The sequence below is a fragment of the Oncorhynchus nerka genome, linkage group LG3 (assembly GCF_034236695.1).
Source record: "Oncorhynchus nerka isolate Pitt River linkage group LG3, Oner_Uvic_2.0, whole genome shotgun sequence".
Classification (NCBI taxonomy): Eukaryota; Metazoa; Chordata; class Actinopteri; order Salmoniformes; family Salmonidae; genus Oncorhynchus; species Oncorhynchus nerka.
In genome coordinates, this window is record NC_088398.1 from 55,780,837 (window position 1) to 55,807,179 (window position 26,343).

The following is a 26,343-nucleotide window of genomic DNA, read 5'->3' on the forward strand; positions in this document are numbered from 1 at the left end:
AATGGAGCTGTTGTTAATAGTTGTCCAATGGAGAACACTAGCAACGTGATATTTTTGTATCCTTTCAGATGACTGGTCTCCTAAACTCTGTGCTACCCCTCATCATTGGGCAGCAGGGTCTCATGCCTTTCCCGCTGCCTTCTCCTGAGATGCTCCCTGACATACTACCTGTGCTGATACAGATCCTCACTCAGCAGGCTAACCAAAGCAGCTGGGATAAGTAGGTTCAGGGGTCAGGGGTCATCCGTACAAGGACGAAAGTGGTATCTGGTTAGATAGTGAGAGGGAAGAGAATTACCATGGTGATTTAACTATAGTAAGATAGTATAGTTTAGCATGCTTGGGTTCCCGAGTGGTGCAAGAGGTGTCACTACATTCCTTGGTTTGAATCCAGGCTGTTTCACATCCGGCCGTGATTGTGAGTCCCATAGGGCGGTGCACAATTGGCTCAGCGTCGTCTAGGTTTGGCTGGGGTAGGCTGTCATTGTGAATAATAATTTGCTCTTAATTGACTTGCCTAGTTAAACAAAATATAGTATTATATTTTAGTCAGCGGGGAGAACATTATCATGTTTGTTTTGGTAGTATTATATTTTAGTCAGTGGGGAGAACATTATCATGTTTGTTTTGGTTGTATTATATTTTAGTCAGTGGGGAGAACATTATCATGTTTGTTTTGGTAGTATTATATTTTAGTCAGCGGGGAGAACATTATCATGTTTGTTTTGGTAGTATTATATTTTAGTCAGTGGGGAGAACATTATCATGTTTGTTTTGGTAGTATTATATTTTAGTCAGTGGGGAGAACATTATCATGTTTGTTTTGGTAGTATTATATTTTAGTCAGCGGGGAGAACATTATATCATGTTTGTTTTGGTAGTATTATATTTTAGTCAGCGGGGAGAACATTATCATGTTTGTTTTGGTAGTATTATATTTTAGTCAGCGGGGAGAACATTATCATGTTTGTTTTGGTAGTATTATATTTTAGTCAGTGGGGAGAACATTATCATGTTTGTTTTGGTAGTATAGTATTATATTTTAGTCAGCGGGAAGAACATTATCATGTTTGTTTTGGTAGTATGGTATTATATTTTAGTCAGCGGGGAGAACATTATCATGTTTGTTTTGTTAGTATAGTATTATATTTTAGTCAGCGGGGAGAACATTATCATGTTTGTTTGGGTAGTATAGTATTATATTTTAGTCAGTGGGGAGAACATTATCATGTTTGTTTTGGTAGTATAGTATTATATGTTATTTTATAGTATTGAGGGCCACAACATAATAGCCTGTTATGTGTATATAGTGATAGTTTTAAATTAGCTATATTATGTTGGTTGTAAAGTTTCTAAACCAAGTGCTTCCCTGTGTTGTCAGGTTGGAGGGGATGATTGGGGCCCTCCTGTCGACCCTCAGGGACACCCCGGTGTGGGAGTCTGTTCCCCCTGCTGTTTCTGTGATGAGCCAAGTCATGGGTGCCTTGGTCAACAATATGCAGGCTGAGACAGGTGAGACTGAGAGGCAGCTTTCCACACACCTTTTTTTCCATACACCCTTGACAGCACTGTTGTTTCCTTTGTACCACAGATTGCTAGTAATTCCGTACATTAGACATACAGTACATTAGATACACAAGTTAGGGATTTAGTGAACTGTAGCCTAGCATTGAACGTTATTTATGCAAATGCTTATCTTAGTTGCTCACAAATGTTCCCATAAGTGTCCCATTGTAAAACTCTCTTTCTCTCTCTCTCTCTCTGCCCCCCTTTCGCTCTCTTTCCCAGCATTCATCTCAAGTTTCCAGAAGCCACTGGCTGTCCTGATGTCAGAGTTGGTACAAGCTGTGAATGGCAGTGATTTCAACATGGCTGACGTGTCTGAGGGAATGATCCCTGCCATCGAGCTCACTGTGGAAGCTGCCATACAGGTTTGGTCAGAGCACTGGCTGCATTCTCTATGTTTTCTTCTTTCTGCCTTACTGACAACTGCTGGTTTTCACCCTCTTCGTGACATTTACTAGGTTACGTGGTTGGTAACACAATGTCCTCAGTGCTCACTAGGAATGTCATGTTCTTCACAATAAATAACATGAGCCAATTTCATGAATTCATGTTCAATTGTTAAAGAACTTACCGGTTTGATGGCTTCAGTGGAAGGGAAACTAAATACCTCAAGCTATGCTGCTGTTGAAAGACAATAGGCTCCTCGTGTTTTAAACGTTCGTCCTGACTTGGGTAGGCTATTGTTTGTCTGTTTAGATATCTGTCCCTGAGAGAACAGTCTCAGGAATGGTCACAAATATACTTTTAAAAAATCTGGTTCAGAGATGTTCTTAATGACAACACAATGAAAAATGGACTCATTCTTCTCCACAGGCAGTCCCAGTGAAGGGAAGGGCAGAAGATTCACACCGTCATCACCTTTGCTATATGAACGGTGGCCCAAGATCATTGTGTTCAGTTAAAAAAAATTATATTCAGTTGACCGTTGCCAAAACTGATTGCCCCAGTATCTCATATCCCATCTCGTTGTCAGCCACATTACCTGTCAATATTGCCTAAAAAAAGTTGTCTAGAACAGTTTCACAACCTTAAGAATCAGGAGGGAGATGTATCACAATAGGTCTTTTCACATTACCTAGTCAAACCCAGCCAAACCAAACTAAGCAGTACTGAGCTGACCAGGTTACACATCCACCATAGATGCTGGAACCATGCCGAGAAGGACAAATTTAAACAAAATGTCAGAGCCAGCACAGTTGAGTTTGAGTTGGTACGACAGTGTGAAAAGGGTAAATGTGGATCAGATTCCAGCCCACGCCCAAGCTTGGACAATAAGGTACAATAAAAGATGAATAGAAAGAGAATAGGTCACAGCTTCCCCAACTTCCTTTCAACTTGTGGATGATTCAACAAGGAAAAGAGACAAGGAAAAACTACACCATTGAGTTTAGTTTTAGTACGTTTTATGATTCATTCTCAATAGATCACCTTTCATGTGACCAGACTCTTAGTCATGCCATACATATTTATGGTAGATGGTATGGTATAATATGGTATAATATGGTATAATAAAAGGAAGTGTTTCTACATAAATAGGGAGGCCATACACGTTTTATTGACACACTTGACCGTCTTACTTTACCGTCTGTTCTATCACCCTGCATATGATATACTGTATTGTTGTGTGTTTACCCTAGAGAGAATCTGATGACTGTCCAGAATAAAGAAGTCAAATAAGGCCGATATTTTATCCCCCATTGTATGTATGAGACAATGTTGAAGTCACCATACTATCACTGATGACGGTGTGAATCTTCTGCCCTTCCCTTCACTGGGACTGCCTGTGGAGAAGAATGAGTCCATTTTCCAATTAAGTAGAAATCATAATTCACTGTCCCTCCTTGTTGCTGTTTTTCATTTTCACCCATCATAAGGCTGCTAATAGGAGTAAGACCTTGGAGTGCAGGCAGGTCCTGAAAGCCTGGGAGCCAGTTAGAGAGGCGGCTGGGCTGAGTGAGGCCAGCCTGGGTTTGTGGTGTAACATCAGCCTGCTACCAGTCATGGAGGCCGATGCTGCGTCCAACTATGTCTATGCCAATCCAAACATGACCGTGAGTAGTAGTAATCACACATCACTAGGATTTCAGTTTGTAAAACTTCCCAACTAGAGGGCACTGTGGTAGCACCTAGTAAACTCTGCTGCTACGTTACTGACACAGCTCCTTTGCCTGTTGTCTTCTGTTGTGTTCTCTTCCCAGGACATGGGGATGGGGTATGGGACAGTATCAGTGGACACTACAGCAGCTATGATGGTGGCAGCTCTGCGTTCATTCTACTGGGTCCAGGTTAACCGCACCATAGTTACTGAGCAGCTTGGTACAATGCTGTTCAACACATTACACCAGCTACAGGGACTAAATATGACCACCGAGGACCAGGCTCACTGGAACACACAGTTTCTCCAACTACAACTGAGCCAGAGGTGAGTCCTGTGTGGCTCAGTTGGCATAGCATGGCACTTGCAATCCCAAGTTCTGCAGGTTCAATTCCCCCTGGGTACACCCAAAAGTCTCTGCTAAATATTATTATTATATATTAGTTAACAACCAAAACACTAATGCCCCTTTCACATGACTGAGCTGAGCTGTACTGCATTGGCCTGGTTACGTATCCACTATATGGTAGTGGCTGGAAAGGACAATGTGAAATGAAAATATCAGTATAGGACGGTTTGGGTCAGAACAATAGTGTAAAAAGGGTATAACAGTGACAAATACTTACCTGACCAGACCTTCGCACAACTTTGGCATGACTTTGTTTCTATGTGCCACTAATTGTTGTTTTGGGTCACCACAAGGTCAACTTTGACAGTCAGAGGAAGAGTGCAAGTCATCTCCGGTGCTGCTTTGTGTTCTTGTGTATTCTGCCTTTCTCACTATACCCGATTGACACACCCTGTTTGCTTTATAAGCTGTTTATAAGCTGTTTCTCTGACTGTATTCAAAAAGCATCACAGAGTAGGAGTGCTGAGCTAGGATCAGGTTCACTCTGTCCATATAATCATATTCATTATGATCTGGAAGGCAAAACTGATCCTAGAACGGCCCTTCTTCTCTGACACACTTTGTGAATATGGGCCCTGGGAGTGCTCAAATACAAGACATCGAGAAGGACGAGGAGAAAAGCATTAGGCAGAATAAAATGTTTATCTCAGAGGGTTAGAGAGAGAATTAAATAACCAATAAAGACACAAATCACAGTAATTATATCACCTACACGCACAAACCAGAGGCAAACCAATATAGATTCCTTCCTAAATTACATAAGAGAATTTGGAACAATCAAATGTGCATTAGTTTAGTTTGACTCTTTACCTGAACACAGATCGTGTGTGTGTGTGTGTGTGTGTGTGTGTGTGTGTGTGTGTGTGTGTGTGTGTACAGATAGTGATGTCTAACTATTATTCAGTTATCAGTCTCTTTTCCTCTTTAATTGATTTCGTTTTCTCTAATAATGAACTCAGTGCTGATAAGAATCACATTATACATATCTCATGGAATCAATCACGATTGCATCCCAAATGGCACCCTATTCCCTATATAATGCACTACTTTTGACCAGGGCCCAATGTGATAGCGCTCTATGAAGGGAATAGGGTGCCATCTGGGATGTAGACCAAGTTTGACGGCGAGAGTCGTAGATCACTGACCACTGTAATGGAAATATCCCAAAGAAAGAAACAATCTTATACCACGGCCTAAATTATATCCCAAAATTATGAATAAGTACCCCCCAAAAATATGATGATGATGAATTATGATTATATTCAATCCAGATTGAGAAATAATGGTATTACTGACTCATTATTATTTTATATAGGGGAAAAGTGTAGCAGTTGCAGTACATGAAAACATTACAGTACATTACAGTACATGAAAACAACAGCAGTAAATACATTCTCTGTTTCAATTTAACCACAGGCTATCCAACTTTAGCTATATGCTATTCTATTCTTTGTTTCTGACACCAACATATCTCTTGCTGCTATTTCACTAATGGGAGAGTAGTTTCACTGACACATAAGTAGCATTTCTATCCTGCATGTATGAAATTACAATATCTGTGAAAGCATTACATTGATCTATGTCTTTAACACATAGGGCCTGTTTCCCGAACACATATTCTCCATCGAGCTTGGAAACCGCTTCCTATTGTCCTCACTCACAGTCATAACCTTCAACATACAGATCTGTATATTCTTGTTGTAAATGATTAGTTTACAGTCATTGGTCCTAATCCATGTCTCTTGTCCTCCCCAGTACTCAGGATCTTAGGATGGCCTTGGATCAGCTGGATGCCCTGGCCATGGACAACCCCTGGATGAGACCCTACCTCCTGGCTGTAGAGATGACCCTAAACTACACTCTGGAGAATAGCCATCTACTCCAGGTATTTTACAATCTCCACTCAATGTGTGTGTGTGTGCGTGTGTGTGTGCGTAAACTATTCTATTCTATTTCAGAACTCCACCTCCGCACAGCATGTGTTCATGGAAGCCATGGAGATCCTCCTGACAGGCATGAACTTCACCGAGGACCTGGACCTGTGGATGCGTCCCTACCTCCAAGCCATGGAAATGACTATCAACTACACCATGGTCTACAACCAGCTCCTCCAGGTGCTGTGCCATCTTCTTCCCTTGTGCCATTGATCAAGGCAATCACTTAACCCAGAAGTGCTCTCCATGCACCCGATGGTTGCTGACCCCTGTGCCTATCAACGTTTGTGTGTGTGTGTGTGTGTGTCTGTGTGTGTTTGTCTGGGGGTGTTGGGAAAAGGCAGAAGCGGAATTTCAGTTTTCACCAAATGGACAATATTCTATTCTATTCTATTATATTGCAGAATGCCACATCTGCCCAGCACCTCCTGATGGAAGCCCTAGAGATGCTCCTCACCGGGTCTAATCTCACCCAGGACTCCATCCAGGCCATACTCACAGGTACAACTTTGCACTGTTATGTCATTTAAAATTGTGTCTAATTATCACATAAACGATTGGTCACATGAACGTTACAGAAATTGAAATCCATTCATCCATTCACAGAGAACATCTTCTCCAGGCCAGACGGAGGGTCGATCAACAAGCTGCTGAAAGATATGATCAGGGAGCTGGTCCGTGTACAGTTGCTGGGAGACTGGCCTATGGTCTACGGCGTCATGGAGCAGTTCCTATCTGTCAACACCACAAACCTCATCCTGGAGAAGGCTATTGAGTTCAGCGGCTGGTGGGGCTCCTCTACCGCCTCCGGGTTGGATCTGGTAACCCAGGCTCTGCCCAGGATGTACGAGGTGGTGAAGGCCTTCTTATCCACTTTGAGACAGATGAGTGTCCCCTTCCCTCCCATCTCTGAGATGTCCATGGAGCTAGCAGAGCACGTCATCACCATGCTCAGACAGGTATCCCAGACACATGCATGTGGTTAATTAAGATATGATGTTATTATAAGTTAAATAAAATAAACACAAAGCTTCAATTGGCAATCATATTCAAGTAGGTGCTGGCCTTTTTTTTCTGAATTTTTAGGTATCTCAGACCAGTGATCTCTTCGCCCCGCTGGACTACTACCTGAGCCAATTACAAGACGAGATGACCGGGTGGAGCAGGAGTCCTTTCCCCCACCACAATGAGGGTGTGTTCAGGAGGGTCCGCCGCGAATTGATGAGGAGGGAGCCAATGAAAGAGCCAATGGATGACTTCCTTGATCTGTTCTACTTGGACTACACTGTCTTGTTCCAGGCCCTGGCAATGCCACCCACCATGCCAGACATCATGGAGACTGCCCATATGTTCTTCGGCAACCCTGACTTGTCTGTAGTGCTCAAAGGGGTCTCTAGGGACATTGGCATGGTACCACCATCACTACCATCCATGGGGAACGTCTCCAGGTCTATGTCCAGGGCCGGAGCCATGACATGGGGCCCCTCAGTCCCCCCCCCTCTGGACGACCCCATCGACGTGGCCCTGGGCATCCTGTCCTACCTCACCCTCCCCAGACAGTGGCAGGCATACAGCCAGCTGTTCGTGGAGATAGCCCATGAAGACTGGATCATGGAGGACTTGGCCAAGATACAGAAGTTGTCAGCAGGCCTGGGCAAGATGGCGGACATGGCCATGGTGCTGTCCCAGCATCCCCCACTACAGGTCGCCCAGAGGGTGGAGCATATGGTTAGGCAGCTGAGTGCTGAGGTGGCAAGGATCATCTACAGTGGCCCCAACAATGGATCCAACATGACCATTCAGTTTCTCACCGCCTTCAACGACATCCTGGCAGATAACCTTGAAGAGGTCTCTGATATTACATCTCAGATCAATGCCATCATTCAGAACATCCTCAGCTCTCTGTCCAGACCAGAAGCTTACATGAGTCTGGCTCCGTACATGATGGCTCTAGACCAGACCATTGCTGTGTTCACCTCTTACCTACCCACGGACAGCCTGATGTACCTCAACACCTCTGGCCAGATGGTGAAAGGCTTTGCACTGCTGGTTTCACATCCACGGGACATGAAGAACATGATGAAGGCTACAAGCATGCTCTCTGCCTCACTGGATCATCTCCTGGCCTCCGATAGGGAGACGACCCTTCCGGACAGGAAGCCGATCCAGTCCATCACTCACCCTCTCTTCCTGAACAGTGCCTTAGCCACTCATACCCTATTCAACCTCTCCACTGCAAGTCACAACTTCAGCAGCCCTCACGAGAAAGAGGCAATGATCAATCAGACTTTCCTTGCCCTGGTGGCCTTTCTGCCTGAGGACCAGAGGATATACGTTCTCCCTCTGGAGTCGGTCCTTCTCGCTGCCCTCTCTGGGGTCTCCAACACGGCCCAGATCCCTCCATCCTTCCTGGGGATCTCCAAGCAGGTCACCATGTCTATCCTTACCATGCTCAACCTAACCAACACCCCAACAGGGTACCAGGGGGACAGTGCTGGTGCCACGGTCCAGGTCCTGTTTAGAGTGTCACAACAGGTAATGTTTGTGACTGCCTTTGACAGATATTATAATGTCTTTAGTAGCTGTTATAAGTGCTTTATGAATGCATACATAAGTGGGTCAACAGTAAATATGTTAGCCATATTTGTAATGTTTCATATTGCATTATTACGTTGTAAATTGTTCTTGCAATTGAGCTTGTGGCTTGCTATTTGTACAATGATTTTTGAACAATTAAAAAACATCATCATCATCATCATCACCAGGTGTCCACCAGCCTGTGGCAAGGTTTATCAATGCCCCAATCAGCCGTCCACGTACCCTCCGCGTTGGCATCCCTCAACCAGGCTGCCATGGCTGTGGCACCCCTGATGCCCGATGGCAGTGAACACTACTTCAATGTCTCCCTCCATATCTTGCACATCACCGCCATGGCTATCAACTACACCACCACCACTGGGGACATAGCCGGTGCTATGGCTGTCATCTCCAGCTCGGTTCAGAGTCTCCTGGTCTCTCTGTCTTCATACCCCAGCCTGCAGACAGCAGGCAGTATCATAGGTAATTGTTTCTTCATCTTTTTTTTTTTGTACCAGGGAACTATGATACAAGATTATGGTCCCTCTTGTGTCAGGGACTGGCAAGCTATAATTATCTCCTCCATGGATGAGCACTTACAGTTAAGATCAAGCTAAACATTTGCTGAGCATTTTAAATGTATTGATTCAAACAAATTAACCAATATATACTTGTTCCTCCTTGAAGGAATGCTTACATTACAACTAGCACTGTAGAAATGAATATATTTGTGTCTGTTAACCATTTAGGAGACCTGGAACATGCCATCCAGAAGATGTTGCAGGTGTTACGGTCAGGCCGAGGCCCCCTGGCCCAGACTGCTGATGTCACCCAGCTGCTTCTCCATAATGTTCAGGGTCTCCTGGGCCTGGCAAACACTAGCATGGAGGCCAGCGTGGTTCGTCTGGTATTGGCTGCAGCCAAGATGAACACTGGACATCTGCTAATGATGAACGAGACCAACTGGACACACAAGTTCGTTTTCTGTTTTTAGACTGATTGCATATCTGTTTGTCCTGTCCTGCCAACTTCTATGGTCGTTGGCATGAACATGATCATAGACGTTGGCTATAAAGCACAAACAGGTCTGGGACCAGGCTACGTTTTGCTGTTGCTTTGGAGATAAATGGTTAATGAAGCTGAATAAGTGTCCCGTCTGTCCCATGACAATGGCTTGTGCTCACAGCTGTAGCATTCAGAGATCTCAGCTTTGATGACTTATTATTTTATCTCAGAAGCAGTATTTTCCAGTTACTTAGTATTTACTGTAATATTATAATCTACTAATAATATCATCTCGTCTGTGAGGATCATGTGCATAACAACCATGATGAAAGATGTAACTAATTGTAGTTTACAGTAGTACATGCAGAAATGAGAGGAGCAGGTGATGATGATGGTTTTTTGTCTTCCGCCCCACTCCCACAGGTTGTCAATGGTTCTGACAGACATATCTAACAGGGTTCCCGAGGACCTTCCCTATGCTCCCCTTATTAAGAATATCACAATGGGCCTGGCCACTGAATCACAAGGTAAGCCTAGTTACTTTACTCTTCTAGTTACCTCTTCATTTCCCCCTCCTCTCTTAGGGGTTCAGAGGTTCATGGCTCAGTCGGGACTCCCTTGAAATGAGATGTATTGCTCAATAGGACTCACGTTGTTTAAATGGAGGATAAATAAAGGAGACAAGTCTCACTATAGACCTGACCGATTGGCTCCAGAAAGACATTACAAGGACAAAAAAAAATCACATTTAGTTTCCATCGTTAGTTTGATGGACGGGAATCCGCTGAGTGGACAAGATTACTTTTCTTCATTCTTCCATTATCCTAGCCTCTAACCCTAGAATACCTCTAACTATGCCAACATCCCAAATGGCCTATTCCCTATTTAGTGTAGTACTTCTGACCAAGGGCCATAGGGCTCTGGTCAAAAGTAGTGGGGTCGTTCATGAGTTGCGGTAGCATTTGCGTCCCTTGCCTTTGCAACCATGAAAACACTTTAAAATGACAAATAGTTACACATCATATATGTTTTTGTTAATATTAAGCTGTTTATCAATGATAAAACTTAATTCAAGTCCTTTATACAATGTTTATGCATTGTTCAAAGTACATTACAGTAGGGTAAGCAAACTGTCTTGTTCCCAGTAGTGATGTGTAGAGTTAATAGTGACATATTTTGGGGATTTAGAGATATCTATCTATTATGAATGCTAGAAAGTGAACAAAAGTATTTATCATATTGTATAGATTATTAAAAACAAACAAAGCTATCAAAATACCTATTTTATTTACTAGTATACTTTCTGTCCCTCAGTTATACCATATGTCATTGGTGTTAGCGCCTTGAAAATCACTCTTTACGAAGACATACAAGGACCTTGAGCATTCCCTCCAGTGGCAAACTGTTATTGGGGGAGGTGTCTATATTAAAGACAATGATTAGCTTATCACACCCTTTTAGAATGTCATCAATTTGAGGATTCCATTGATAATTTGGTGTGTCTAAATCCAAAGTGTCACTTGGTGTTACTAAATGTAAATGAAGGGAAATAACATTGTGAGCAAAATCTTTAATCATATCACTTTAGTCAATTATTTTTAAAGGGTTAATAACCTTGATTTGAGCATACCCTTGATTTGAGCAACCCCTTGATTTGAGCACCCCCTTGATTTGAGCATACCATTGATTTGAGCATACCCTTGATTTGAGCATACCCTTGATTTGAGGATATCCTTGATTTGAGCATACCCTTGATTTGAGTATATTTGGCATCCATTTAAGAAAATATCCTCAACAACCTAAAATGTCTCATTAGTCTTACCATCATTGGTGTCACTACTGGTGGCACAATGTTATCATAATATCCAAAATGTGTAAAGTCATTAAGCTGCCATATTAGTTGATTTAGAGTGGGAAGATGTACCTAAATACATTTAAATAAGAACATTCTAGAATAAAAAAATAAAACATCCAAAATGCCTCTAACTGTATGTTTTCCTACTAACTTTCACAGACAAACTCCCCTGGTGTCTTACCTCCTCCTACTCACATTGTGTCTAATTGCATAGCGGCTCCTCTAGACTCCTACAGACCTAACCCTCACAGACAACCACATGCAGTCTTCACACTGTTAAATGTTCATATGCATAATTTGATTTCTACAGCCCCACGTGTCAGGTGTCCTCTGATACAGAAGTCAGAAGTCAGACCTTCCCTCCGCCTCTCTATTTGACCTTTATATAACTCCTACTTGGAACTCCTACTAGGAACTGCTACTTGAGGAATCCCGTGCAATCAATTATTTATATACACTAGATGACTGACAGGGGGAGCTGTTTTGAAGCCATCGTGCCTCCATCTTGACACTACCCCACCATTGTAAAAAAATATTTTGGAAGCTATAGAAAATGCATTTTTTTAATGTCTACATTTGTTTTTGCCAATTTTATGATATTATCGACACCTTAATGCATACTTTAAAGTTATATTATAAAACTGGTTGTTTGGATCCTGGATACTGATTGGACGAGCAGCTTTCCACACTATGCTGTATTGCCTGTCATAGACACACCAATGCCTGCTAACAGTTCCATCTAAAAATGATCACTCCATCAGAATATCATGCTCATGTTGCTGTCAGAATCATCGCTTGTATTTATCTCTACTCGCACAATATTTCTCCTTGCTTCCAACATAGCATTTAGTTTCGTACAGCAGGGGTTAATATAAGTCTCTCTGTCTGCCTGTCTGACCTCAGAAAAAATGTTTCACTTTTGATTAATGATCTCTGTTGTACCATACATACTGTAGAGCTAGTTGAATCACACATCAATGTCTTTATCATGGACATATCCAAGTAAATACCAACAGACAATAACTCAAACAAACGAAAATGCAGCAAGTGGACTGTCATTCCAGTTTCAATGTTTGACATGACTGAGTTATCTGAAGTCGGTGACAAGTGACAAGAACATTATCCAGCCTGCATAGCAACCATTCTGTTTAGAACAGACGACCAGTCCTTTTGCATAGCAACTTTGTGAAAAATAATTAACAACTGGGTCGCGTTTGTAGCAACATGACCAAAAGAACTAACGACCACATTTTTGTCCAGACAATATCTTGAGGTGGAAGAATGAAATTTGATGAAAGTTTTGATGAAAATGTGTAATTGATTGTCATTTTAATATGTTGGTATCGTGTCGATCCAAACAACGCCATTTACCTGTGACTGTATTCATGATGCAGCACTGCCTCTTGTGCCTTATTGGTCAATTATGTGAGCGAAACATACAAAAAATATATGAAAATATATACATTTTCCTTAAGGTATAATTTTTTGAAAGTACTAATGTTACTGTCCCCACTACAACATCAAAATATACACTTAAATACATACAATATATACTGTAGGATTCCATCCATTCCTATGGAGGACTGCTCCTTCTGGGGGAGTGCCAATATGGCTGACCGGTTGCTTCAAAGCCTCTCATTGGCCAATACATAGCATCAGCAATCCAGAGTTTATATACATCACTGCTCACAATGTGTTTTTAATGTAGCCATATTCCAAACACCATTATTATATAATGGACATATTTCATATTGAAACCAGGCAGTGCAATAGGATGGGCTTAATAATGTGAGCTTTGTTAGAACTCCAGATAAGCCAGGAGGCATATGGCACATCTCCAAGAGAAAGACACTCTGCTCCTTATTAAACCTTATTCAATCGCATTAGCCAAGTAAGAATTCAATCACTAAATACCCCCCCTCCCACACACACACACACACACACACAAATATAATAGCTTTGTGACCACATTTTAATTGGCTACTGTACTTGTTTTATAATGCCACGTAACAAGGTTATATCTCTGTATATGCAATATAGTCACTTGAAAAACTGCACCACAGCTACTTCAGCTACAACCCTTTCATTTCCCAGAGGTATGATCCTAGCTTGAGGATCATACCCTTTTTATTATTTTCTCCACTGCAGTACCCCTGAGATCCTAAATGATTCAAAGAGTATGTTAAGTCACTCGCTTTTCTTCTGGGTTTTCAATGCAGTGCACCAATATTTACCATTCACCGTAGTTCGTGTCTCGTTTTAATTAGATGTTTCGCCTTGAGGTCTCACTGCTTTGACCAGAGACCTAAGTAGTGCACTATGTGAGGAATAGGGTGCCATTTGAGGCGTAGAAAGTTGGTCCCTTTGCCTCGTCAGTAGTATGCAGGGTCCCACATCATTTGCTGCTTGCTGTTCAGAGAAGCCACCCTGAAATAGAGGTGGTAATGATGCCCTGTGGGACACTGTGTTACCATGTCACCTTAACACATCTCTACTGCCCTCCCTTTCCCTCCCACGCTCTCTCTCTCCCTTTTTCTATCTCTCTCCCTCTTCCTCCCTCCCTCCAAAGTGAACCTACACCTCCTACTCCAGACCATCCAGTTAGGGTCTGAACTCTTCAGCAGCAGCTGGTCAGATGGAAACTTCAGCAACATACTGGTCTACCTGACCTCTAAGGTTAGAACACAGTACTTCTCATGAAACTTTCATCTGTAGGGCGAGAGGGATACAGAGGCTATTCTCTCTGGAATAATGTCTAGACTACCATAACATCACCAAGACTAGGGTAGACACAGACATTTGTTGCAACAGCGAGGAGCTACATGTGTTCTGCAACAAGACACACACACATACAGTAACATGGTTTATTTACAGTGTTTTGACTGCTACCATTGGGCTTCTATACTGACAAAATTCACAGTCCATATGACTCATCTGGCACGTTCTGCTTTGTGAGTGAGCAAGATTTTTAATATAGGCCTATTCATTACACATTGCAAATAAACTTGTAACTTGTGTTGCAGGTGTGTGCGCTGGAGGATATGGACTCCATCCAGCAGGTGATGCAGGCTCTGTCTCTTGGCCCAGGGTTCCTGTGTGAGACTGCCATGCCCATTCTCCAGGCCTTCCACATAATGACCCGGAGTCTGGCTCAGGACAGCTCTGACCTGTTTGAAGTTCTGTTCGATACCTTCATAGGAGACCCCAACACCTACAATGTCAACATAAACTGGTATGGAAACATTATAGGACATGTAGACTTCAAAATAAATGAAGAACTAAATGGTATATTGTGTAAATGGAAGTTATCGTTGACAAATGTTCATGTGTGCGTGTGTGTGATGTGCCTGTGTATGTTTGTGACACAGGACCTCTGCACTCACCCAGACGCTTGGCCTGGACATCAGCAGCCTGAAATCCCTCAACATCAACATGACCTCTCCAGGTATACCAATTACTTTTCAACATTTATTTATTCGGATTTTATTGTTGTTTTTGACGGTGACAGGCATGGATGAAGGGGAGATAGATAGATGAATTAAAGGGAGATACAGAGGTGAGAAGGATGATGAGGCCGGGATTCGATGTCATGCAGGCAGGGGGGACAATATATGCTGGAGGCAGTGGCCTTAACCACTAGACTAGATCAACTCCATTCACCACTGCCCCATTACTTCAATTACTGCACTCCATAAACCAAGTCATTAATGAGCTAATTGCTTATTAATTCAGGGTTAATTAGCTAATCACTTAGATCATTTGTTAGCTAATTGCCTAATTATACTATGAAGCGTAAAGCTCATGTAATGTGTTTTGCTCTTCTGAACATGCAGCCCATACTGCTTTTAGAATGACTTCTAATATACCACCTTTAAATATAATTATAATCTGGGTGGTTCGAGCTCTGAATGATGATTGACGGACAGCAGTGGTATATTAGACCATACACCACACGTATGACAAAACATTTCCTGCTCTAATTACGTTGGTAACCAGTTTATAATCCCAATAAGGTACCTCTGGGGTTTGCATTGTGCATAAGAACAGCCCTTAGCCCTGGTATATTGGCCATACACCACACCCTCTTGGACCTTATTGTCTAAATATACACTACAGTTCAAAAGTTTGGGGTCACTTAGCAATGTCCTTGTTTTTGAAAGAAAATGACATTTTCTGTCCATTAAAATAACATAAAATTGATCAGAAATACAGTGTAGACTTTGTTAATGTTGTAAATGACTATCGTAGCTGGAAATGGCTGGTTTTTAATGGTATCATCTACATTGGTGTACAGAGGCCCATTATCAGCAACCATCACTCCTGTGTTCCAATGGCACATTGTGTTAGCTAATTCAAGTTGATAATTTTAAAAGGATAATTGATTATTAGAAAACCTTTTTGCAATTACGTTAGCACAGCTGAAAACTGTTGTCTGATTAAAGAAGCAATAAAACTGGCCTTCTTTAGACTAGTTGAGTATCTGGAGCATCACAACTCTGCCTAGAAGGCCAGCATCCCAGAGTCGGCTCTTCACTGTTGACGTCGAGACTGATGTTTTGCGGGCACTATTTAATAAAGCTGCGAGTTGAGGACTTGTGAGGTGTCTGTTTCTCAAACTAGACACTCTAATGTACTTGTCCTCTTGCTCAGTTGTGAACCGGGGCCTCCCACTCCTCTTTCTATTCTGGTTAGAGCCAGTCTACGCTGTTCTGTTCTGTGAGTAGTACACAGCGTTGTACAAGATCTTCAGTCTCTTGGCAAATTTTCGCAATGGAATAGCCTTCATTTCTCAGAACAAGAATAGACTGATGAGTTACAGAAGAAAGTTCTTCGTTTCTAGCCTTTTAGAGCCTGTAATCGAACCCACAAATGCTGAGGCTCCAGATACTCAACTAGTCTAAAGAAAGCCCGTTTTATTGCTTCTTTAATCAGAACAACAGTTTTCAGCTGTGCTAACGTAATTGCAAAAGGGTTTTCTAATAATCAATTAGCCTTTTAAAATGATCAACTTGGGTTAGCTAACACAACGTGCCATTGGAACACAGGAGTGATGGTTGCTGATAATGGGCTCTGTACACCTATGTAGATAGTCTATTAAAAACAGACGTTTCCAGCTACAATAGTCATTTACAACATTAGCAATGTCAACACTGTATTTCTGATCATTTTGATGTTATTTTAATGGACAAAAAATGTGTTTTTCTTTCAAAAACAAGGACATTGCTAAGTGACCCCAAACTTTTGAACGGTAGTGTATAAACACATACATATACAGTACCAGTCAAAAGTTTGGACACTCCTTCTCATTCAACGGTTTTTCTTTATGTTTACTATTTTCTACATTGTAGAATAGTAGTGAAGACATCAAAACTATGAAATAACACATATGGAATCATGTAGTAACCAAAAAAGGGTTAAACAAATCTAAATATATATTATTTGCCTTGATGACAGCTTTACACACACTTGGCATTCTCTCAACCAGCTTCACCTGGAATGCTTTTCCAACAGTTAATGGAATTCCCTACATATGCTGAGCACTAGTTGGCTTCTTCAATTGGGTTGAGGTCAGGTGATTGTGGAGGCCAGGTCATCTGATGCAGCACTCCTTCACTCTCCTTCTTGGTCAAATAGCCCTTACACAGCCTGGAGGTGTGTGGGGTCATTGTTCTGTTGAAAAACAAATGATAGTCTCACTAAGCGCAAACCAGATGGGATGGCATATCACTGCAGAATGCTGTGGTAGCCATGCTGGTTAAGTATGCTTTGAATTCTAAATAAATCACAGACAGTGTCACCGGCATAGAACTTCCACCCCATCACATCTCCTCCTTCTTGCTTCACGGTGGGAACCACACATGCAGAGATCATCCGTTCACCTACTCTACGTCTCACAAAGACACAGCAGTTGGAACCAAAAAACAGATTTCCACCGGTTTAATGTCCATTGCTCAGGTTTCTTGGACCAAGCAAGTCTTTTCTTCTTATTGGTGTCCTTTAGTGGTGGTTTCTTTGTAGCAATTCGACCACGAATACCTGATTCACGTAGTCTCCTCTGAACAGTTGATGTTGAGATATGTCTGCTACTTGAACTCTGTGGAGCATTTATTTGGGCTGGTAACTCTAATGAACTTATCCTCTGCAGCAGAGGTAACTCTGGGTCTTCCTTTCCTGTGGCGATACTCATGAGAGCCAGTTTCATCATAGCACTTGATTGTTTTTGCGACTGCATTTGAAGAAAGTTCTTGAAATTCTCCATATTGACTGACCTTCATGTCTTAAAGTAATGATGGACTGTCACTTCTCTTTGCTTATTTGAGCTGTTCTTGCCATAATATGGACTTGGTCTTTTAACAAATAGGGATATCTTCTGTATACCAACCCTACCATGTCACAACACAAATGATTGGCTCAAACACATTAAGAAGGAAATAAATTCCACAAATGACATTTTAACAAAGCACACCTGTTAATTGAAATGCATTCCAGGTGACAGCTCATGAAGCTGATTGTGAGAATGCCAAGATTGTGCAAAGCTGTCATCAAGGCAAAGGGTGGCTACTTTGAAGAATCTCAAATATAAAATATATTTGGATTTGTTCAACACTTTTTTGGTTACTACATGATTCCCTATTTGTTATTTCATAGTTTTGATGTCTTCACTATTATTCTGCAATGTAGAAACTAGTAAAAATAAAGAAAAACCCTTGAATGATTCGGTGTGTCCAAACTTTTGACTGGTACTGTATATGTATATATTTATATATATTCTACTTTTTACCCTTTTTTCTCCTCAATTGGTAGTTACAGTCTTGTCCCATTCCTGCAACTCCTATACGGACTTGGTAGAGGCAAGGGTCGAGAGCCATGCGTCCTCTGAAACACGACCCTGCCAAGCCGCGCTGCTTCTTGACACAATGCTCGCTTAACCCAGAAGCCCCAATGTGTCATAGGAAACACCGTACAATTGCAACCGTGTCTGTGTGCATGTGGCCTCCCCTAACCCAGACAACGCTGGTCCAATTGTGCGCCACCTCACGGGTCTACCAGTCGTGGCCGGCTGCGACACAGCCTGGGATCGAACCCTGATCTTTAGTGACGCCTCAAGCACTGTGGTGCAGTGCCTTAGACCGCTGTGCCACTCGGGAGGCCAACGTATAAATATATCATGTAAAATATATATTTTATGTTTCCCAGGTGTGGTCAAGATCCTGTATTTTCTCTTCAGTCACTTGTTACATTTTTTTCTACAGGTGTGGTCAAGGTGTTGAACCTCCTGTATTTTCTCTGCCGTCACCTATTGTATTGTATTTCCTAGGTGCGGTGAAAATGTCGGAGCTCTTGAGGAACAAGACAGCGTTTGCTCTGGAGGTCCATCATTACACTGACATCCCACCTGAGATCCTCCACCTGCTGATGGAGACCACCATGCCTAACAGCAACTTCCAGGTGAGCTCACTTCAGCTTATTCTAAGCCACAGATCAGCTGTGATGCCCATATGATGTGTAACAATAACACCAAATACAATTATCTCAAAAGAGAGAGAAATCATATAATCGTCATTTTTAGATGTTGTCATGAAAGTCAGACCAGTCTTCAACCTCTCTGTCTACTGTAGATCCTAGCCTGGCTGGCTAACATGCACCACTGCAGTGAAACATCTCTCTCTTCTCTCCATCATATGTTCTTACTCTTCTAATTTGCTACTAGCTAGTACTATATCTAGTGATCTGACCCATACACAATTTCTATCTCCCCTCTATAGATCCTAGCGTGGCTGGCTAACATGCACCACTGCAGGGACCCAACCAGCCTGCAGATGAATAGCACAGAGCAGCTCCTCTTCCAGGTCTTCTGCAACCTGCCTATAAACCAGTGGTACAACTTTGTAGTCATCGTGGCTCGCTACGTCCACATGGAGAACGTGATATACAGGGTATGTGTGTGTGTGTAACCTGCCATCTGCAGTTTTACAGTACAACTTCATAGTGCTGTTGGCTCGCTACGTCCACATGGAGAACGTGATATACAGGGGTGTGTGTGTGTGTGTAACCTGCCATCTGCAGTTTTACAGTACAACTTCATAGTGCTGTTGGCTTGCTACGTCCACATGGAGAACGTGATATACAGGGTGTGTGTGTGTGTGTGTAACCTGCCATCTGCAGTTTTACAGTACAACTTCATAGTGCTGTTGGCTTGCTACGTCCACATGGAGAGTGTCGTCTACAGGGTAAGGAATGGTTATGTCTCAGTGTCAGGGCAGGTCATGTAAAGGTTACACATCGGGATTCTCTGTGACTATATGTGCGTCTGGGGACCCAAACTGGTACACGTTTTTGTTTTATCACTAGCACTACACGTCTGATTCCATTAATCAAAGGTTTGATGATGCGTTGATTGGTGGAATCAGGTTTGTAGTGCTAGGTGTGTAGTGCTAGGTGTGTAGTGCTAGGTGTGTAGTGCTAGGTGTGTAGTGCTAGGGCAAAAACAAAAATGTGCACCCCTTTGGATCACCAGGACCGGGGTTAAGAAACCCTGAGATAGGTAGACATGGTAATGTAATTAAGGACAGTAAGACCGAAGGGGATACTGTCTACAGGCTCTCAGATGACAGAGAGTTCAGCTGTCTACAGCCTAGTCCTAATGACAGAGGGTTCAGCTGTCTACAGCCTAGTCCTAATGACAGAGGGTTCAGCTGTCTACTGCCTAGTCCTAATGACAGAGGGTTCTGCTGTCTACAGCCTAGTCCTAATGACAGAGGGTTCAGCTGTCTACAGCCTAGTTCTAATGACAGACGGTTCAGCTGTCTACAGCCTAGTTCTAATGACAGAGGGTTCAGCTGTCTACAGCCTAGTTCTAATGACAGAGGGTTCAGCTGTCTACAGCCTAGTTCTAATGACAGAGGGTTCAGCTGTCTACAGCCTAGTTCTAATGACAGAGGCTGTCTACAGCCTAGTCTAATGACAGAGGGTTCAGCTGTCTACAGCCTAGTCCTAATGACAGATGACAGGGTTCAGCTGTCTACAGCCTAGTTCTAATGACAGAGGGTTCAGCTGTCTACAGCCTAGTTCTAATGACAGAGGGTTCAGCTGTCTACAGCCTAGTCCTAATGACAGAGGGTTCAGCTGTCTACAGCCTAGTTCTAATGACAGAGGGTTCAGCTGTCTACAGCCTAGTCCTAATGACAGAGGGTTCAGCTGTCTACAGCCTAGTCCTAATGACAGAGGGTTCAGCTGTCTACAGCCTAGTTCTAATGACAGAGGGTTCAGCTGTCTACAGCCTAGTCCTAATGACAGAGCAGCTGTCTTCTAATGACAGAGGGTTCAGCTGTCTACAGCCTAGTCCTAATGACAGAGGGTTCAGCCTAGTCTAATGACAGCCTAGTTCTAATGACAGAGGGTTCAGCTGTCTACAGCCTAGTTCTAATGACAGAGGGTTCAGCTGTCTACAGCCTAGTTCTAATGACAGAGTTCAGTTCTGCTGTCTAATGACAGAGGGTTCAGCCTACAGTCCTAATGACAGAGGGTTCAGCTGTCTACAGCCTAGTCCTAATGACAGAGGGTTCAGCTGTCTACAGCCTAGTCCTAATGACAGAGGGTTCAGCTGTCTACAGCCTAGTCTAATGACAGAGGGTTAATGACAGACAGGGTTCAGCTGTCTACAGCCTAGTCCTAATGACAGAGGGTTCAGCTGTCTACAGCCTAGTCCTAATGACAGAGGGTTCAGCTGTCTACAGCCTAATTCTAATGACAGAGGGTTCTGCTGTCTACAGCCTAGTTCTAATGACAGAGGATTCTGCTGTCTACAGCCTAGTTCTAATGACAGAGGGTTCAGCTGTCTACAGCCTAGTCCTAATGACAGAGGGTTCTGCTGTCTAATGTGTGATACTAATGTCCCTCCATATGTCTCTCCACAGCTGATGCTGTCCAGTGAGATGCAGAGCATAGTGGGGTTCATGCTGCAGATAGTCAAGTTCCTGACGGACATGATGGGCAAGCTGCTTCCTGCCATCGCCCACCTTCAGGACTACATGTTGTCCATACGAGACCTCAACCTGGTCTCTGACCCAGAGTTCCGCAGTGTGAGTATTGAAGCATGATGCTGCGACAATCTGGGAGGATTGTAGCTAGCAGTCTGTCTACCTGTCTTTGTCTTCCTGTTTCTTTCTCTCCTTCTGCTCATACTGAGACAAACACAGAATAAGATAGAACAGTAGTATTTTGTTTCTTTATGGAGACTCTATGGCGTATTACATAGAGCTCTACTAATACTGAGATAGTAGTGAATGGCTGAGTCTGATATAGAGCTCTACTCATACTGAGATAGTAGTGAATGGCTGAGTCTGATATAGAGCTCTACTCATACTGAGGTAGTAGTGAATGGCTCAGTCTGATATAGAGCTCTACTCATACTGAGATAGTAGTGAATGTCTGAGTCTGATATAGAGCTCTACTAATACTGAGATAGTACTGAATGGCTGAGTCTGATATAGAGCTCTACTCATACTGAGATAGTAGTGAATGGCTGTGTCTGAGAGGATTGCTGCTATCAGTCTGTGTTCTGGCTGCAGGTCTGTCTGGCTGTGGCTCTCTCTCTCTCATTCATCCCTCCTAACTCTCTTCTTTTCCCACCCCCAGATGGTGCATGGTAAAACCAGAACAATGTCCAGCAGAGCTACATTCACCACGTGTCCAGAGCCATGTGTAACCATGGCATCATGTCTCTGTTTGGCATCTCCAAGCTGCCCATCATGACTGAGACAGACCCCTCCACACAGCAGGAGCACAAGATCGAGGAGCTGGTCAACAAGTTCAAGATCCCTCGCAATGCCAGTATGGAACCCACTTTGCAGATGGTTGATTAGTTGATTGATTTGTTGATTGATATAATTTATTAGAGAATTAAAAGTTGTAGGCTTTTATGCTACCTGGGGTGGCAGGTAGCCTCATGGTTAGAGTGTTGGGCCAGTAATCGAAAGGTTGCTAGATCAAATCCCCGAGCTGACAAGGTAGAAATCTGTCGTTCTGCCCCTGAACAAGGCAGTTAACCCACTGTTCCTAGGCCGTCATTGTAAATAAGAATTTTTTCTTAACTGACTTGCAGAGTTAAATAAAGAATAAATAAAATAGGCTGCTCTAGCCGTTACATACATTTTACATACATAAGCACACATTGCTTATTTGGTTTAAGCATAGACCCAGTGTTCAAAGCTAATTGAAATTACATCATTACAACAAGATTATGAATATATATTTTTATTATTAAGTATGATTTAATATGAGGTTGAAAATTGTGCCATTTTCCTATAAGAATGTAGGACTGACACATCTTATAACCTGCACCTTCTCTTCCCCTGGCCAGCTCCTTTCTGTATGAACTTCTACCTGGACATGGTGAACACCACTGGGGGAGCCATAGCCTGGGCCTTCCTCAAGCCCATGCTGCTGGGACAGGTCCTGTACAGCCCAGACACACCACTCACTAGGGCCATCATAGAAAAGGTACACACACACACACACACAACCATGAATACACACACACATGTGCACACACACACACTACACTACACTGTAACACCATCTGTATGTATTGTCTTCCAGTCCAATGCCACGTTGCAGCAGTTTGCCAACCTGAAGATGTACTCCCAGGATTGGCTCCAGTCCTCTTCCTACATTATGGACTCAGCCAAGATACTGAATCAAACCCTGCCAATGCTCCAGGTATGAACCAGCTATTCTCAAAGCTACAATGGGTTTATATAAGCTACTATCTGCTTTTTTTCTGGAATCCATGGCGGTGTCCCAAATGGCACCTATTCTCTATACTGTTCTGCTCAAAAGTAGTGCACTCTCTAGCAAATAGGGTGAACATTCCATCTATCTAGGAAAGTAGAGGAAAGTACTAGAACGTTTTTTCAGCAACTGAAAGTTTCAGCAACTTTATATTGATGTTATTTTACTCCACTTCTTTCTCCCTCCTAGAATTCCCTTGGCAATTCCTTTGTTCAGAATTTCATTGAGATGCAGACAGACATTGATGTGAGCAAGATGAAGGATACTCTCAAGAACTTCTGTGAGTTTTGTATTTGAAGGTCTTACTTTGGAAAATGGGTACATACAAGACAACCCTTATCCCTTCTTCTCTAGTTATCTCTATGTAAAATATAAAACATATCAAGGCCTTCAATTAAGACATTCCAATAAAATGTGTCTTAACATATCTCTACATTCAAATTCCCTTCGGAGCGATACATGTTTTCATTAATTCATACATTCTTTATAATGTGCATCTTTTTTTCTTTAGTTTTATATTATCTTTGTATTTAATATACATCTTCCCTCCTGACCCCCTGACCCTCTGACCGCTTCTCACTACTTAAATATCTTAATCTGTCTTAAGATATTTATCCACTTTATTAGCTATAGTTCTTCTTTATCTTTCTATTTGTATTTGTATTATATCTAATAGACCTGTGTTCTCCCCCTAGCTAGCACAGCGACCCTCCTGGAGAAAAACCAGGACATTGTGACCCAGATCACCACTCTGTCCAACCTGATGATGAACCTGTCCTCCTGTATTAACTTTGACCGCTTCCACGGCATCAACTCTACTAACGACCTCAACACCGTGGCTGAACACCTCACCCAGACCAGAGACCTCTACGCCAGTTAGTCTATCCTTTATATTTCAAAATAAATGCCTTGTGTTTTAACATTTTGCCCTAAATCATTTCTCTGTAACAATACAGTTTCTTAATATAATATTCAAGTAGTCAAAAATCTAATAAAATAGCAGTTTGTGATCTGTTCCTGTTTCTCTTTCTGCAGGTATCATCTTCAAGCTGCCCAAGGATGATGACGACTCACACAGGAAGCGGCGAGACGCCTCACGCTCCTCCTCCTCTGCGCTGCCTCCCAAGGTGGACTACACCATCCGCATGTCCATCGAGAACTCCATGCGGACCGACCGCTCCCGCAACCCTTTCTGGGTGAAGGACCCCTACATCTCCTCATTGAAGACCCAGCGCTACAACCGAGGCTTTGTGTACCTGCAGGAGAGCATCGACAGGGCCATCATAGGTAACGTTATGTTGTTGATGATATGTTTACATTTACATTTTGGGGATTTAGCAGATGCTCTTATCCAGAGTGACTTACAGTACAGTCAGTGCTTTTACCCAAGGTAAACTCTTTTTTAAAAATGGTGCTATCTAGAACCTAAAAGGATTCTTCGGCTGTCCCCATAGGATAACCCTTTGAAGAATGCTTTTTGGTTTTAGGTTGAACCGTTTTTAGTTCCATGTACTGTAGAACCCTTTCCACAGAAGGTTTTACAAGGAACTCAAAAGGGTTCTACCTGGAACCAAAAATGGTTCTATCTGGAACTAAAAAGAGTCCTATGGGGACAGCCAAATAACCCTTTTGGAATCCTTTTTTTCTAAGGGTTCCAAAGAGTAGGTAAGGTAGGTAAGACACAACCCATATCATAGTCATAGTAAAAACATTCCTGCAAAAAGCAGCTGTCAGCTAAATCAGTGCTGTTAAGAAAAGAAGAAAACAACACTGTTCTGTGTTATGTGATGATGTATTATGTGATGTGATGTTTTACTGTCTATCTCATCATCTCTCAGAGACCCAGACAGGACAGCAGGTCACTGAGCCAGCTGTCCAGTTACAGGCCTTCCCTTACCCCTGCTTCCTCAAGGACGAGTGAGTAGGCCCAACATGCACACGTGAATGCAGGCGCACACACACACACACACACACACACACACACACAAATACACAGGCATGCACATGCACACACACGCATTATCTCCCCTCCTGTTGATGAACAGACCCACAATAAAAAACGCCCTCATCTCTCATCTAGCCTCCGATCAGTTACACATAAACTACTAGCTATGTCCCCTGCATCAATACAGTACACGCTTCGCCATAAATCATGGCTGAGCATAATGTCTATGTTTACATCTTACTGAGAGTGCTTCTGAAGCCAACATGGATATCTCATCTCGCAAACGCAGCGTAGCTGCTCTCCCTGCCTGGCTGCCTCCCATTCATGTGTGAGATATAAGTTGTGCCCCAAATGGCACCCTATTCCCTATATAGTGCACTATTTTTGACTCAATGGGCCTATGGGCCCTGGTTAAAAAATAATGTACTGTAAAGGAAATAGGGTGCCATTTGGGACGCAGACATGGTGATCCCTGCAGCTCTGGTGCATTGATTTATTAGGGAACAACACATTATTCCCGATACAATCACTTTGAAATATTACTTGTATTATTATAAACATTGACAAGGTCCATGTATCAGGGTATACCCTCTTTGATTATGGAAAAAAGCTTTGAGTGAATTACATGAGGTTAGGACATTGTCGTTGTTATTGTTTTTTCTAGGGAACTGTTTTTGTTTGTGTGTGTGTTATATACATGCTCATCATGATGTGTTCATCTGAGAGTGATTGTGTGTATGCATGACTGCAATCCATATTTTTAGCAAGTGAGTGCAAATGTTGTTTTTCTTTCTCAGTCCCAGTGCTGGTAGCTAGGCTGTGACATTGATTGATTGAATGATTGACAGCTGTTATGTCTCTTCCTAAGGTACCTGAACAGCATTGCATTTGCATTCCCTCTGGTCTTGATGATTGCCTGGGTTCTGTTCATCGCCAACTTTGTGAAGAAGCTGGTTCATGAGAGAGAGCTCAGACTTCATGAGGTATAGTAGCCGCCAACCATCTCCCCTGGCAATTATGTCATTTCCTGTAGATGTCTCTTTCAAACAAACACATATTTTGCAAATCACAAGGGTGGTAAGACATTAAAATGTATTAATGAATTATTCTATTCATTCTAAATACTGTATTTGAGTCATGCGTTCTGATTGTTTGATTTCCTAA

The 26,343-nt window shown here is 42.6% G+C and overlaps 1 protein-coding gene across 1 annotated transcript in view; it reads left to right on the forward strand.

Moving 5' to 3' along the window:
* Window positions 1-26,343, forward strand: part of abca12 (ATP-binding cassette, sub-family A (ABC1), member 12) — a 62,765-nt gene that overhangs the window by 744 nt on the left and 35,678 nt on the right. Inside the window, 28 exon segments of the mRNA XM_029637100.2 lie at window positions 69-220; window positions 1,382-1,512; window positions 1,789-1,931; window positions 3,441-3,617; window positions 3,765-3,988; window positions 5,826-5,955; window positions 6,029-6,184; window positions 6,409-6,505; window positions 6,611-6,963; window positions 7,091-8,539; window positions 8,770-9,064; window positions 9,331-9,556; window positions 10,010-10,113; window positions 14,011-14,117; window positions 14,465-14,673; window positions 14,810-14,886; window positions 18,760-18,890; window positions 19,208-19,378; window positions 21,359-21,523; window positions 22,080-22,128; window positions 22,131-22,274; window positions 22,804-22,943; window positions 23,043-23,162; window positions 23,424-23,514; window positions 23,930-24,109; window positions 24,270-24,521; window positions 25,073-25,151; window positions 26,048-26,162. Of these exon segments, the coding sequence (XP_029492960.2) occupies window positions 69-220; window positions 1,382-1,512; window positions 1,789-1,931; window positions 3,441-3,617; window positions 3,765-3,988; window positions 5,826-5,955; window positions 6,029-6,184; window positions 6,409-6,505; window positions 6,611-6,963; window positions 7,091-8,539; window positions 8,770-9,064; window positions 9,331-9,556; window positions 10,010-10,113; window positions 14,011-14,117; window positions 14,465-14,673; window positions 14,810-14,886; window positions 18,760-18,890; window positions 19,208-19,378; window positions 21,359-21,523; window positions 22,080-22,128; window positions 22,131-22,274; window positions 22,804-22,943; window positions 23,043-23,162; window positions 23,424-23,514; window positions 23,930-24,109; window positions 24,270-24,521; window positions 25,073-25,151; window positions 26,048-26,162 (5,667 nt within the window).